Source organism: Ictalurus furcatus, chromosome 14 (genome assembly GCF_023375685.1).
Source record: "Ictalurus furcatus strain D&B chromosome 14, Billie_1.0, whole genome shotgun sequence".
In the NCBI taxonomy this organism is placed as follows: Eukaryota; Metazoa; Chordata; class Actinopteri; order Siluriformes; family Ictaluridae; genus Ictalurus; species Ictalurus furcatus.
The window spans coordinates 12,930,938-12,948,061 of NC_071268.1; the positions used below are offsets into that span (position 1 = coordinate 12,930,938).

The window sequence follows — 17,124 nt, forward strand, 5'->3', positions numbered from 1 at the left end:
CAAAACAGCCTCGGTTCGTTGTGGCGTGGATTCCACAAGATGTTGGAAACATTCCTTTGAGATTCCGGTTCATGTTGACATGATTGCATCATGCAGTTCCTGCAGAGTTTTCAGGTGCACTTTTGTGCTGTGAATCTCCGGTTCAACCACATCACAACGGCATTCTATTGGATTCAGATCCCATCACTGAAGAACACTGAACTCATCGTCTTGTTCATGAAAACCAGTTTGAGACGACTGTGCATTATCATGCTGGAAGTAGCCATTAGAAGATGGGTAAATTGTGTCAATAAAGGGATGCACATGGTCAGCAACAATGCACAAATAGGCTGTATTCAAGCATTCACTGATTCATTGATTGATTGGTATTAAGATTCATCAGACCAGGCTACATTTTTCCAGACTTCAGCTGTCTTGTTTTGGTGAACCTGTGCCCACTGCAGCCTCAACTTTCTGGTCTTTGCTGACAGAAGTGAAACCAGACATGGTCTTCTACTGTTGCAGCACATCTTCCTCAAGGTTTGATGTATTCTGAGATGTTTTTCTTCTCACACCAACTGAGTGGTTATCTGAGCTACTGCAGTCTTTCCGTCAACTCGAACCAGTCTGGCTGTTCTCCATTGACCGCTCTCATCAACAAGGCATTTCCGTCCACAGAACTCCCGTTCTCTAATGTTTTTTCTTTACTGCACCATTCTGAGTAAACTCTAGAGACAGTTGTGTGTGAAAATCTGAGGAGAGCCGATCAGTTATAGAAATACTCAAACCAGCCCGTCTGGCACCATTAACTATACCACAGTCAAAATCACTGATATCATATTTTCCCCCTTTCTGATGGTTGATGTGAACATTAGCCGAATCTGCCGGCCTGTATCTGAATTATTTTATGCATTGCACTGCGACCACACAATTGGCTGATTAGATAATTACATGAATGAGTAGGTGTACAAGTGTTCCTAAAAAAGTGTCCCGTGAGTGTATATTTTCAACATGTTCAGTTCATCTTTCAACTTTGCACTGTAAGTTCTTTCTTACAGAATCATAGGAAAAATACTTTCTACACAGAGTTTCTTTCCCTTTCCCCATATTTGATAACCAGGACATAGTGGCTGTCAAATATCATATCTTCCTGTAGCCAGGCATGCAGGAAGTGATTCACTCTGGAAAGGAATTTAGGGTTATTGGGAAAATGTCCCAGTTTAGCCTATACGTCCTTGAAATCTCTCTGAAGTGGAAAAATAATGTTATGAACCGCTTAAACACCTTTTAAAAGTAAAGTTTTCAATCTGGAACAACTTATAATGATTTTGTTCGTGTTTTTGATTACATACAATGAAAAGTTTTGTTCTTTTTTGTTTTTGTTCCCTGTAACAATTCTAATCCATGATCCTATTAATGAAATTTTGGCAGTTAATTACTATCATATACTTAATTAACAATGTAATCACCTTTTCGATAGATAGATAGATAGATAGATAAAAATGTTATTAATCCCAAGGGAAATCTGTGTAAATGTTATAACATAACCCCAACAGTAATAAAATAAAACTGGGGCCAAACACATACACCTAGGCTGTAAATATTCAGTCTCAGTTTTTCCACACATTTTATGTTAGCATACATTTCTTTTGGCAAGTCAATTAGAGCATCTACCATTCACATCGGAAGTAATTTTACAACGATCGATTAGAGACAGATTTATTTCAGCTTTAATTCACTATATCAGAATTCCAGTGGGTCGCAGGTTTACATACACCAAGTTGACTGTTCCTATACACAGTCTAGAAGATTCCAGAAATTGAGGTAATAATTTTTCAAAGCTTTTGACTGGCCAATTGTCAGAAAAAAAGGCTGTAAAAGACCCTACACAAAGACAGTGTATTTGTGCCCTTGATACCATACGAAAATCCAAGCAATTCAGGCAAGACCTCCAGTGGGGAACTCGACAAGTCCGGTTCCAAACAACTGAAAGTACCACGAGCATCTGTACACACAGTTGTATGCTAATATAAAACTCTTGGGACCACAAAGACCATTCAGTAAGGAGGCACAAATTCGAATCCGAAGTATACCATCCCAACTGTGAAGCATGTGGGTGGCAGCATCATATTGTAGGGGTGTTTTGCTGGAAAAGGGATTGGTGTACTTAATAAAATAGATGGGATCATGAGGAAGCAAAAACTACGCAACATTTCTAGACATCAGCCAGGCCAGAAAGTTAAAACCTAGGCATCCTAAGCATTCCTCCAAAGTTGTAACAAAATGGCTTAAAGACAACAAAGTGAAAGCATTGGAGGGTCATCATAAAGCCTTGACATGAATCCTATAGAAAGTTTGTGGAGTAAACTAAAAAACAAGCAAGGAGGCCCACAAACCAGTTACACCAATTATGTCAGGAGGAATGGGCAAAAATTCCTAACTGACTTAAAAGGTACTGTATGTTAACATGAACATGTGTAGAGTTATGAAAAACTGAGTCAAAGTTTTAGCCTCAACTGTACAGTCTGGTTCCACAGAGACAGATTTGACTGTGAGTGTAAATGCATGTGGTTACAATATTATCAGCAAAACGTCCGGACACAAGACCCGTGAAATGAGAAGGTGTAAATGTGGTGTCAGACACTTTTACTCCTGGTGCAAATGTACAATATAGTGCTGTCTCGTTTGCTACAGAGCTGCACTCATTTTCACAGTAATATCCACAGAACCAAAGCATGTCTCCCCTTATTCACACATTTCTCCCCGTCCTCTCTACCAAAGTGATTCTCAACAATTCATGCATGCAAAGGATAAATGGAGTGATTTTCTATTTCCATTTACTTGTCCAAATCCACTTGGTCTTCACTCCATTTTCCATTTCCTACACAGGGGAAAAAAATCAATTGGAGAACGACGTTGCAGAATCTCCCTCTGTCTCCGAAAGGGCATGGCCTCTCAGATTCATCACAGTGGAGCAGCCCAGGCATTTGGCATTATTATGCGCCGTCTTTTTTCTTGTTGTAAACGAACCCCTGAATCTTTCTGCTTTATCACCTACATGCGCGAGCACGACTGCGAATAGACTCACAGTAAATCTGCTTGGCGAGAGGATCTAAATCCTGATGCAGCGGGGAACGAGAACTCACACAGGTCACACACTCTGTGATTTGTTACTCAGGTTTCACGGTTTCATTAATATTTTCTCAGAGGCGCCAGTCGGCAAGTGCCACTGCTTGCTAATGCCAATCGGCTCATTTCCACTTCTCGTTTCACATAGATAGAAACAACTGGAAATTTGATTCCAGGATGTTAGATACGGATCTGGGAGAACAACGATTGTGAGGATCATAACTGTGAAAGTGAAGGTCTTAAGAATGAATGCGGCAATTCTGGAAATATCGACCTTGGAATTGCTTCAATCATTCTGTTGTGCTGCCTCTACATCTCAACATTTTGGGTTTAGATGGTGAAACTGCACTGACTTTATTCTCACATATTATTATTCTCAGCATTATATATATATATATATAGAGAGAGAGAGAGAGAGAGAGAGAGTATTTACACCCCTCTCATATTCAATGTCTGGTGTTCCCTTTGTTATTGAGGTGTGTGGTGTCATCATGCCAAGATCTAAAGAGGCCTTAAAAAAAAAAGGTTGTGGATGCCTATGAGTCTGGCAAGGGATTTAAAAAGATCTCCAAATTATTTGAAATACATCATTCCACTGTAAGAGAAATCATCTATAAATACTGCAGCTTTCAAACAACTGCAAATTTGTCCAGGACTGGCCGTCCCTGCAAATTCAGCCCAAGAGCAGACCATCTGATCCAAAAAGAAGTCTCCAAGAACACCAAAATTTCATCACAGGATCTGCTAGTAAGTCTTGCAACTGTTGGCGTTAAAGTGTATGCTTCTACAATCAGAAAGAGATTGCACAAAATTGACCTGCATGTGAGACGTGCCAGGAAAAAGCTTTTGCAAGACTACAGCTTGCCAGTGAGCATGTACAGTGCCCTCCACTAATGTTGGTACCCTTAGTAAATATGAGTAAAGAAGGCTGTGTAGAATTTGTCTTTATTGTTTAACCGTTTGATCTTTTCTTCAAAAAATTCACAAAAATACTCTGCTGTCATGGATATCAAAAAATTGCAAACAGGTTTATCAAAAAAAAAAACTTTGTTAAAGATAGATTAACAATTATGGGCACCCCTATGAATTCATATGAGAAAAACATATTTAAAGTATATTCCAACTGATATTTTAATTTTTTTTAGTACACCTGGCTGACTAGGAACAGGAAATTGTTCAATCATGACTTCCTGTTTCACAAGGATATAAATATGAGGTAACACATAGGCCAAATTCCATTAGTAATTCATAACAATGGGTAAGACCAAGGAATATAGCTGTGATGTGCAGCAAAAGGTTGTTGAGCTTCACAAAATGGGAAGTGGCTATAAGAAAATAACACAAGCATTGAAAATGCTCATTTCCACCATCAGGACAATAATTAAGAAGTTCCAGTCAACTGGAAATGTTATGAATCAACCTGGAATTGGACGCGTGTCTATATTGTCTCAATGCACTGGGAAGAGGATGGTTCGAGTGGCCAAAAAATCTCCAAGGATCACAGCTGGAGAATTGCAGAAATTAGTTGCTTCTTGGGGTCAGAAAGTCTCCAAAACTACAATCTGAAGTCACCTACATCACCACAAAAAGCCTCTACTCTCATTCAAAAACAAACTCAAGTGTCTTCAGTTTGCCAGACACTACTGTAACTTCAAATGGGATCGAGTTCAATGGTCATATGAAACCAAAATAGAGCTTTTTGTCAATAAACACCAGAGGTGGTTTTGGCGCACACAGAGAGGTAGCCATATGGAAAAGTACCTCATGTCCATAGTTAAATATGGTGGTGGTTCTGGAATGTTTCAGGTCTGTTTTTCTGCCAGAGTACCTGGACATTTTGTTAGGAAACATGACATCAATAGATATTAAATGAAAACCTGACTGCCTCTGCCAGAAAGCTTAAAATGGGCCGTGGTTGGATCTTCCAGCAGGACAATGATCCAAAACATACATCAAAATCAACACAAAAATGGTTTACTGACCACAAAATCGAGGTCCTGCCATGGCCATCCCAGTCACCAGCGTGGACCTCGGAATTGGAAGGATCTGGAGGGATTCTGTATGGAGGAATGGTCTCAGATCCCTTGCCATGTATTCTCCAACCTCATCAGGCATTATAGGAGAAGACTCAGAGCTGTTATCTTGGCAAAGGGAGGTAGCACAAAGTATTGACTAAAGGGGTGCCAATAATTGTTGTACACCTATATTTAACAAAAATATTTAATTTAGATAAACCTGTGTTTTGTTTGCAATTGTTTGATATTCATGGGAGCAGAGTATTTTTTAAATGATTTTTTAAACAAAATATCAAAAGGTTAAACAATAAAGACAATTTTAACGGCCTTCTTTGCTCATATTTACCAAGGGTGCCAATAGTAGTGGAGGCCCCTGTAGGCAAAGACCAGGCCTTTTGGAATAATGTGCTCTGGACAGACGAATCAAAGATAGAGTTGTTTGGCCACAGTAACAGCAGACATGTTTGGTGAAGACAGCTTTTCAGGAGAAGCACCTCATACCAACTTTGAAATGGTGGTGGAAATGTTATGGTTTGGGGTTGCTTCATTGCTTCAACCACTGGACAGCTTGCATTAATTGATTCACCTATGAATTCTGCATCATATCAAAGAGTGTTTGAAGATATGTGATGTGAGAGCATCTGTCAGAAAGTTTAAATGAAAGTGCACCTTTCAACAGGATAATGATCCTAAGCACACTATCAAATCCACCAAGGAATCTCACAAAAAGAAGAAATGGTGGGTTATGGAATGGCCTCATCAAAGCCTGGATTTGAATCCCATTGAAATGTTGTGGGGGGATTTGAAACTGGCAGCACATGCAAGAAAATCCTCAAACATCTTGCAACTGAAAATATATTGCATGGAGGAGTGGTAAAAAAATCCAGCAAGCCTGGAGGACAATTATGCAAAACGCCTACAAGAAGTTATTTCTGCTAAATGGGGCAATACTAGCTTCTGAGGCCAAGGGTGTACTTACTTTTCCCACAGAAGAATATCACATCTATTGATATTTCTCTAGAATAAATGGTTGAAAAAGCTAACTTTCCTTGTGGTTTTGTTCAAGTATATCAACTTTATTAATTAGGCACTGTTTCAAAAATGTTTGTTTGTCCAAATATGTCGAAAAAGTCAACATATTTGGACAATAATTTTTTTCACACGAATATATAAAAGTGTCATTTGTAAGTGAACTCAAGGCATTACTCAAAGCAGTGAGATGAGAGTTGATGGACAAAATCCTCCAGAAGATAAAATTACTAAAATCTCACAACAGACCCCGAAGCTCTATACTGTCTTTCATTCAACAGTGCTCCTCCATAAGCCGTTTTAGGATTACGCTGAGACTTGAGGGGTTGCCACAAATAAGGCTTGCTCTCTGACACAATATAGTTCAGACACTGTGACTCACCCCAACCTCCACATGATCGGATCCCTTGTCATCCTGCTTGTGCAGAATCTCAAAGTAGTACCTTCTGGAAGCGATGAGACTGAGGAGACACAGAGAAAAAAATACCCCATCTCAATCAGTTCACTTTCGCATGCAGCATCTACTGTACAGTATATAACACTTTGTTTGAGTTTGATTGGTTTATACTGTAAATGTACAGTGTCCTCCAGGCACCCTTCATAAAAATTTGCAAAAATCTTTTTTATTTCATTTTTTTGACTGTTTATCTGTGTTAAGAAAAAAATTCCAATACTACTTTTTTAATCAACATCATTTTCTCCCTAGTATACAGTATATGTGCTAAAATCATTGACACCCCAAAGGTGTCATATTTATGATCTTATATGTTGTAATATTCTTTTATATTTATTATTTAACATTTTAAATGATCATTCATAAACATTTTCAAGTATTTTACTCTCAGTCCCCAGGAACTGTTTGCTGTTTGTGCCTGGGGTACAAATATGAGGTTGCACAAATCCATTTGTCATCCATTACTATGCAAAAAATGAAATTCTCCAATGAACTTTCAACACAAAAGAGACGGTTGTTGACCTACACAGATATAAAAACACAAATAAAAAGTTTCATATCTAATTTGCCAGGAGTGCAAAGATCAATAATTTATGATTGCACAGTTTACTGAACTCTTGTGGTTGTCAAGTTTCAACATCAACTATTAAATGCCATTTTCATAACAACAAGCTGTTTGAAGCTCTTCCTGAGAGCATCTCATAAAATGCAGCACCTTAACTTCACCAAGTACTGTTGTTGTGTGTCAGATGAGACCAAAATCAAACATTCTGGTCATGCCAAAAAGTTCAACAACAGGTTGTTTGGTGACAGAAATGGAGTGCATACAAGGACTTGAGAGCCAGTGTAAAACATGGTGGTGATCAGTGATGCTTTAGGGCTGTTTCCCGGCTGGAGGTTCCTGGGCTCTTGTGCATACTGCGACACATGTACTGCTTGTGGAAATTTCAGCCCAAAACGTAGTTTGCCTCTGCCAGGAGGTTTAATGACCAGTTCAGTCTCCAAATTTGAGCCACATTGAAAACCTGTGGTCTGAATTAAATAAAATATAGGAGCTTAAAATGTTCACAAAAAGACATGCATTGTTGTTATTCTATCCAGGGCAGGTGTTATGAATTATTAATCATTTTGAAATTTTGAAAAAAAAAAAAGCCTGCACTATATAAAAAATCCTTTTTGTTTTTGAAAGTTTATTATGTTATGCTTAGGGAGGGTATGATTTCTTTGCAGTTCAAGCAGTTAAAGCAGCAAAGGCACAATATTTTTCAGACCTAAAGTATTATTTTGTGCTATAAATACAATTTTAAACCCTGCCCTTGCCACTTTCTCTGATAATTTAGTGACAGCTTGTGAAAATTTCGTCCATTTTTTTAAGGATAAGATTGTTACTATTAGATCTACTGTTTTCAGTTTGTAATCTGGATCCTGTTTATGATCAAAATCCTCCGGATTCTTCTAGTTCTGTCCATCTAGTTAAGTTTGAGCCTGTCAATTGGCTTAAGCCGGCTTATTGTTCAGTAGATGTTATACCCCCTTGTCTTGTAACTCAGGTTTTGGATGTTGTTGGATCTAGTCTCTTGGCAATAGTGATCAATACTTTACTAGATGGTACAGGTATATTCCCATCTTATTTTAAGCATGCCGTGGTGCAGCCTCTTCTTAAGAAATCTAGTCTTGACCCTTCAGTTTAAATAATTATAGGCCGATTTCAAGATGACCTTTTTTTTTTTATCAAAAATATTGGAGAAGGTTGTTTTTAATCAACTTTTTGATCAATTTCAGTCAGGTTTTAGATCAAAACATAGCACAGAATCTGCACTTCTCAAAGTGTCTAATGACTTGACGTCGGTGGACTCAGGGAATTGTACTATTTTAGTGCTTCTTGATTGAGTGTGGCCTTTGATACTGATAGATCATGTGATTCTCCTGGATCGCTTAAGTCAATGGGTGGGGATTCAGGGCCACACATTAACGTGGTTCTCTTCTTATTTGAAGGAGAGAACATTTGCTGTTGAGTTAGGGAACGTTATTTCTGCCTCCATCTGCATCCCATCTGGGGTTCCTCAAGGTTCCATTCTTGGCCCTGTTTTATTTTCTTTATATATGCTTCCATTGGGATTGATTTGTCAAAAACACAATGTTGAATACTAGTGTTATGCAGATGATACCCAGCTGTATCTACCTTTAACTGTCTTCTCTGTATGATTGTCTGAATGACATTAAAAGATGGATGACTGCGGACTTCCTGCAGCTTAACGAATCAAAATCTGAAGTAATAATGTTTGGCTCTCCTGATTTAGCCAAACAAGCAATTAAACATCTTGGTCCTCGATCTGTTAACTTAAATAATCATGTGAGGAATCTTGCTGTAATCGTTGATTCAGATTTCAAATTTGACAAGCAGATTAATGCTGAGGTAAAAAAATACCTTTTTCAACTCAGGGCCATTGCTAACATGAAAAAAAATCTGTCTTTTAAGGATATGGAAACTGTGATTCATGCTTTTATTTCATCCAGACTGGATTATTGTGTTTCTTTATCTTTGGGGCTGGCAAATAATTATTATCACGATTACAGTTAGAACAAAATGCAGTGGCTAGACTCCTTACTGGCACTAAGAAGTACGCTAGCATTCCTCCTGTGATGGCTTCCCTGCACTGGCTCCCAGTTAAATACAGCGTTCAATATAAAGCACTTTTAATGGTTTTTAAGGGTTTACATGGATTGGCACCAGAATATATTACAGCAATATCAATCGCCTAGACTTTTAAGAGCCACACAGAGTTTTCTTTTAAGTGTTCCAAAGTCACGACTGAAATCTAAAGGAGATTGCGCCTTCTCTGTTGCAGCTCCCCGTCTCTGGAACAGTCTCCCGGTCCACATTAGATCTTGTGATGAAACTGAATCATTTTAAATCGCTGTTGAAGACTCATCTTTACTCTGCTGCATATAACTGTCCTTAAATATATTGTATTTGGTGTTCAAGTGTTATATTGTATATGGTTAAATGTGTGTGCATGGTACCTTTGCGTGTAAAGCACTTTGGTCAACTCGTGTTGTTTTAAATGTGCAATATAAATAAATTGTGATTGATTGATTGATCGATTGACTGAAAGTTTCTAAAAAATCGATCTATATATTTGAGCCCAAAATTTTATTGTACATGTTATTAGTTTCATATATTAATCTTCACTCATTTGCGTTAAGGCACCAATAATTCTAGGCCACTATATTTCCATACACAACATACGCACGTTTCTTTTTCAGTACAGAACAAAATGATGACAGAATATAAACTGTATTCATTTGTAGCCTTCTTATTTTCTTTATTTTGTGTGTATGAGTCAAGCTGCTTCTTTCTGAATTTCCTCCTTTCCTTTACTCACCCACCCTAGTTAACATCTCAAACACACTTCACTAAACTGGCCACATCTGCTGGGTGAGGCTCAGTATTAAGACTCTCATCCGGTTTCAAAGTGCCGGTACAAACACAGCAGTCAGCCAGCAGCTCGCTTTTTCACATCACATGGAGCCAACATCCTGCTCCAGTTCAGGCACAAAACACGCTTCAAAATGTTTTTTCCAAGGTCTGGGATGAGGCTCCTTCTCTATTTACATATTCTGATTATTTTATTTGATTTGCTTGTGCCTGGGTAATTTGAGAGATGATACTTACAAGATGAGACATCTAAAGAGTACATTTCTCATGCATATTCATGAGCGAGGTCAATGCATGAAATGGCAATGAATTCAGAGGTAAGCATGAATGACTTGTTTGTAGATTTGTGTGTGCGTGCGTGTGTATGTGTATGTGTGTTTGTGTGTGTGTGTGTGTGTGTGTGAGGCAAGAGGAAGGGGAAACAAAATAGGGCTCCATCCAATACGATATGCAATCCTGTTACCTTTCAATGCAGAGCTTATATATGAAAAAAATTATATGCAAGGAAAAACACATGATGGAACATAAACAAGTGAAATGTATTATTTTTTGTATAACAGCATGGTCCAAAGTGTGTTGTTCCACTTATACAACATACAATTAAAAAAAAAATTTGTTAATTGAAAATACCTCACCAATTTGAACTGCATATAGACACATTTAATGTTATAGAACTTCCAAAGACTAGTTTGTTCCTGATATCTCTTACGTTCTAGCAGCTATAAACAGCTGTTCCATCATCAGGCTCTCTTGTATTCAGTCCCTCCGGGATTTCCTGATTTTGTGATCGCAGAAACGCATTAACTACACAATATTCGCATCATGTCAAATCAAAATCAAGCATTCTGGGCTGCAACAATCACAAAAAAAAACCTCTGCTAAATCCTGTATGGACTGTGTATTCTCTCTCTTGAAGTTAATGCAAGAAGTGAATGCAAACTTAGTTCAGAGAACAAAATAAACATTTCGCAAAACTACTCGATGCTCTCCCAGATCTATAACATGAGCTTCTCACATGGTCATTATAGAGACCAAAAAAAAACCCAACAACCCTAAAAGACTGCAGCTTTTCATGTGAATGAGAAACTAAAAAACGCAGTCTTCTCTGTCCTGAAGACTGTCCCATGTCGGAAAACTCACTGACTGTTACAGAGCGCTGACCCATGAGACTCCTTTAATAGGTACAGGTGCATCTCCTGATGTTGTAAAGCTTTCTTTAAGGAGATGTACAGGTGCATCTCAGAAAATTAAAATATCGTGAAAAAGTTTGTTTCTTTCTATAGTTTAATTTATATTCTAGATCATATATTCTAGATTCACTACACATAAAGTGAAATATTTCAAGCGTTTTTTATTTTAATCTTGATGATTACGGCTTACAGCTCCTGTAAATCAAAAATCCAATATCTCAAAATATTAGAATAAAGAATTTATAATACAGAAATGTCGACCTGAGAAGGGCTAATTAACTCAAAACACCTGCAAATGTTTCCTGAGGCTTTAATCTCTCAGTCTGGTTCAGTACACACAACCACAATCATGGAGCAGATGAAAGTAAATGTTGCATTTCATTTGGAAATCAAGGTCCCAGAGTCTGGAGGAAGAGTGGAGAGGCACAGAATCCAAGTTGCTTGAAGTCCAGTGTGAAGTTTCCACAATCAGTGATAATTAGGGGTGCCATGTCATCTGCTAGTGTTGGTCCACTGGAGATTTTAGAGCAATTCATGCTTCCATCTGCTGACAAGCTTTATGGAGATGCTGATTTCCTTTTCCAGCAGGACTTGGCACCTGCCTGCAGTGCCAAAACTAGTAGTAACTGGTTTGCTGACCATGGTATTACTGTGCTTGCTTGGCCAGCCAACTCGCCTGACCTGAACCCCATAGAGAATCTATAAGAGACAACAGACCCAACAATACAGACGAGCTGAAGGCCGCTCTGAAAGCAACCTGGGCTTCCAGAACACCTCAGCAGTGCCACAGGCTGATTGCCTCCATGCCACGCCACATTGATGCAATAATTCGTGCAAAAGAATTAAAGCCCCAACCAAGTACTGAGTGCATAAATTAACATACTTTTCAGGAGGTCGACATTTCTGTATTATAAATTCTCTATTCTAATATTTTGAGACACTGGATTTTTGATTTCAATGAGCTGGAAGCCATAATCATCAAGATTAAAACAAAAAAAAGGCTTGCAATGTTTCACTTTTTGTGTAATGAATCTAGAAGATATGAAAGTTCCACTTTTTGAAATAAATTACGGGAAAAAAATTACTTTTCCAAGATATTCTAATTTTCTGAGATGCACCTGTACATCTCCTAAAAGAAAGCTTTCCAACATCAACAATTACAGGTTTTTCTTTGTTAAACAACATATTTTTTGTTCAATCCATTTATTATTAGCTTTAGATTATGTGGGGAGCCTGCCATCAATGAGCTGTTACTATAGAAACAATAATGTATCAGAACCAGTGCATTAAGATAAACCTTGATTTAGCAGACCGTTTAGCAGAATGTTATTTACATATTCATGTTACATATCTGATACTCTTCTTAGAAGTGAGGACACCAGCGATGTGTGTGTGTGTGTGTGTGTGTGTGTGAATGAGAGAGAGAGAGAGAGAGAGAGAGAGGGAGAGAGAGAGAGAGAGAAATATTAAGAAATTACAGGAGGAGATGCATTTCTAAGTGAGCAGCTGGTTCCTCATGTACTCTTTTCCTTACAAACACAGTGCTCCTCAGATATCCTCTCTCCTATCAGCAGTATTAGCAGGTTGGCCGCTGAAGGAGTTAGACCTTGTCTTTAAGAGAAGCAGTGACAAAATCTGGTCTCCAATCAATGGCTATCTCTATAAATGGCAGAGTCTGCAATCAGGTTTTGCAGACCTTAAAGCATTCATTCATTCATTCATTCATCTTCAGTAACCTTTTAATTGACATATGGATTATTTAGTGTAGCCGGTTCACCTACTGCTTTTGGGAGGTGGGAAAAGAATAATAATATACTATATGTTAATAATAATAATAAATTATATTATATATAAAAAATGATGTATACAATTAGATGTAAAAAAAATAATAAAAATCTGCCACTTTCATCCATCAAAGTTGGTGACGCAGCTCCACCAGGCTCTATTTTAGATGAATGCATCAACTTAGTTCAAATATTTGTGCATTATTCAACATGGATACACTAGAACTAAACATAGAAAGACATTCTGCAAAAAGTAGCATGAAATGAATGCTAACAAAAATATAACTACCACTATATGGGAAAAACTGGATACTTGACCTTCACACCCATATGTGGTTCTTCCCCAAACTGTTGCCAGGAAGTTGGAAGCACAAAATTGTATAGAATGTCCTTGTATGCTGTAACATTACAAATTCCCTTCACTTGAACTAAGAGGCCCAAACCAGTTCCAGCCAGACACTGCCTCTGTGCACAAAGTGTGATTTATAAAGACATGGTTTGTCAAGGTTGGAGTGGAGGAACTTGAGTGATCTGCACAAAGCCCTGATCTTAACCCCACTGAACACCTTTGGGATGAATTGGATCGCTGACTGCGTGCCAGGCCTTGCAGAGTGGCCGAATGAGCACAAATCCCCACAGCCACATTCCAAAATCCAGTGGAAAGCCTTCCCAGAAGAGTGGAGGTTATTATAATGGTAAAGGGGGACTAAATCTGGAATGGTATGCTCACCAAGCACATATTGATGTGATGACCAAGTGTCCACAAACTTTTGGCCATATAGTGTTCTTTAGAGAACAAAACAAAACTGCTCGATGCTCCCCCAGATTTATGATATGACCTCCTTAACTGATATACAGACTATTATAGACCGCAGTCAGAAGTAAGACCTCAGAAAAAGCTGACCAGTGAATGAATACATTTGGTTTTTTTGCCTTTTTTGTATGAAAATGCCAGTGTCATAAAAATAAAGAAAGGCTTGGAACTCCGGCTTCACTGCTGCAGCGTCCGGTGTAAAATTTGAGCAGTGCAGAGATTACAGAGATTACAAAATGCAGTTTTGTCGTCATTCCACACAAGAGACATCTTCTCTACACACAGCACGAAATCGAGGTGTTTTTCCGACAGGATATAATCGGCCCTGATCATCGGATGTTTTTAAACTTTCGGTCGATGGCCTATAGCATGAAAAATTGCCTTTATCGGCCGATACCGATTATTGGCTGATACATCGGTGCATCTCTACTATTAACCAACTTCATGCTGTTGATAAAGTTCTATTTAAGTGTTGATTTGATTGAACAGGGTTTGCAGGAATCAGGCCCGGCTGCGTCTAGTCCAGCTGAACCACATTATGAATGCAGTTTCATAGATTTGGAGACTACGGGGACTAGTAACTACGGGGACAAATACATTTTCACACAGGCCCAGTTGGTATTGGATACCTGTTTTGCTTCAGTGAATAACTGAATAAGTAAATTAATAACTGTATTTTGTGTTTAGTCAGGTTGCCTTTGTTTTATCCCTGATTTTGTTTTCATTTTTTAAACAATTTAGTATGAGATATACACAAAAACAGAAGACGTTCACAGCACCATACATGAGCTCACTGCTGTCCATGACTGGTCACTTTGAGCTCTTGTTGAGTCCCAGCTATGGATGGACATGGCATTCTCGGGATTCGAACTTACATTTTCCTGACTATAGAATGATTTCTTTGTACATTCTTCTTCTTCTTACTCTTATTATTATTATTATTATTATTATTATTATTATTATTATTATTACCACAATCATTATCTAGTATTACAACATTGTATTATATGTAATACAATTTCAACCTCTCGCTCTCACACACACACACACACACACACACACGCACACACACACGCGCACACACTCACAAAATAGACCCTTAGTGATCTGACAGGCTGTGAAAAGCAGAACACACAGCACACAATGAGAGCGAGACAGAGACAGACAAGTTGTATAGAGACAAACGTGGACTGTGTCAGGAAGTCAGAGATAAAGATTTAAATGTTACAACAAAAGAGACCAAGTGACAGAAACCAGGATAAAGACACCCACCCAGATCGATGAGTAAAGTGGAAAGGATCTTATTACAGACTCATATTCCTCCATCTGTGAGGAAAAGTGTAGTGAAAGGCCACTGTGCGACAGTGTGAATGATATCCCTGTCCCACTGCCTGTCCTAATGAAGACAGGAGCCACGTTTACACACGGTGCACATGATGAACAAGTGACAAGACACTAGTGGAAAAGACAGAGAGATAAACACGGAGGAAAGACAAGCTTTTAATTGTGTGTCTGTCTAATTGCAGACTGTCTGCAGAATTCACTCTAATTACATGCTGATGTTGAAGCCAGCCATGTACAGATAAATGTGTTTGAGACTCAGCTTAACCCATTACAATCGAACAAAGTCCACAAGAGCATTCTCATTTCATTTTCAAGTCTACTGCAAGGCAAGGTACCATCAATGGCTAGATCTTTAGTTTGGGATGGACAAAAGACATCGACATTTTGAAACCTGAGACACCGCGTTACGTGACAAGTTCATGCAATCACATAATTCAATACCGATCCCTGTGAGCGCATGGCTTTCACACACATGCTGAAATCTACACCCGAGTTCACTTAAAGCAAACCTCAGACCACTTGCCAGTATTTTTTTTATTATTATTTTACAGTTATTTTACAGTTTTTATTTGCAACAAGCCATAATTTTGAAACACTTAAATAAAAAAAAGAAAGAAAGAAAGTTAAGTCATAATTCCGAGTTCATTTTTTTAAATCCGTAAATGCTTGCATTAGTTATTTAAGTGGTGTAATAGAGAACAAGTGTTTCTAATCTATATCAACAATTATTCATTTGCTCTTCTTTTTGAATCTTGCCGTCTAATTTTCTCAGTCCACCCTTTTCATTATACTCAGCGTTGATTTTCTCACAAAAGTGACATAATAAATTTGACACTCAATTAGCGTTAAACTTTTTTTCTTCTCCCTGCTGTTTCTCTTCGACGTTGCCTCTCTAACTAACACGTCCAATCCTGTCAGCTCAAATTTCCAGTTCTCTCCCCAGAAGTGTTTCTGCAACTCAAACTCATCACAGCTATCAAGAATAAACTGCACACACAAAACTTCATTTAAAAATTTCTTATTGCCCTAATTTACATCTGACATCATTTACATAATTATTCTTTTGTAAATGGCCTGCAAAGCTCCCACTAACTACATGCTGGATTTATTAGGTTGCACAATCAAGTGTATTCGGGATCTTAGTAAATTAGGTCCTCAATGTATGTATTTTAAAGCAATAAGTCAAAATGCTATTTTTGGATGCAGCAAAATGTAGTTAAGCATTCAGAGCACTATATCAGGATCATTTAACATATTATTTCTATTTTCACTCAACTGAATAATTTGTGGACTTGAATGTACGATTCATGAGAAAGAGCTTTATTCCTAGTCCTTTTTTTCCAAAAAAGAAAACCTCACTGCAAATGAAATATTTAGTTTATTGTGATCTCCTCTCAAGATCAAATAAATATGTTTTAGTCTCACTCAATTTTGCTTTGAAGAGTGTATTCACAAGGTCATGCATGAATAGGTTCTACTGTCATGCCTGACTTTAAGAGTTTGATTTAACTGAGGTAGCTGGTGCATTTCCAGTAATTTAGGTGGTGTGTGTGTATGATTTATGTTTATGGTGTCTGGTGCGGCAGCAGGAGACCATGTTTGGCTGGCACCAACCTCCATTCACTTTGTCTGCTTAAACTCACAATTCTCTCGATTTGATCAACTATTAAAACGTGGATTCCATCTTGCCTTCACCTCTTGTTTTCGACTAATTTTACTCTCGTCTCCTCTTGTAATTCTCCTCGCTTCATTCTCCGCATTTCACCTCACATCACCTCTACTATATATTAAGTCAAGTACGCTCCACTAGTCATTGTGGACTCCTTTTACATCCAATACCAAAAAAAGCAGCCCTTCTATTATTCACTTCACACACAGAAATACTTGAAAACCAATGCAGCTACGGTCTTGCATCTCTGCTGAGTGCTATTCGAAACTACACTATTA

General features: G+C 38.1%; 1 protein-coding gene across 1 annotated transcript in view; it reads right to left on the reverse strand.

Moving 5' to 3' along the window:
- The window catches only part of b4galnt4a (beta-1,4-N-acetyl-galactosaminyl transferase 4a), a 154,991-nt gene that overhangs the window by 24,584 nt on the left and 113,283 nt on the right, over positions 1 to 17,124 (reverse strand). Inside the window, exon 8 of the mRNA XM_053640770.1 lies at positions 6,535 to 6,613. Within this exon, the coding sequence (XP_053496745.1) occupies positions 6,535 to 6,613 (79 nt within the window). The remainder of the gene's footprint in view (positions 1 to 6,534; positions 6,614 to 17,124) is intronic.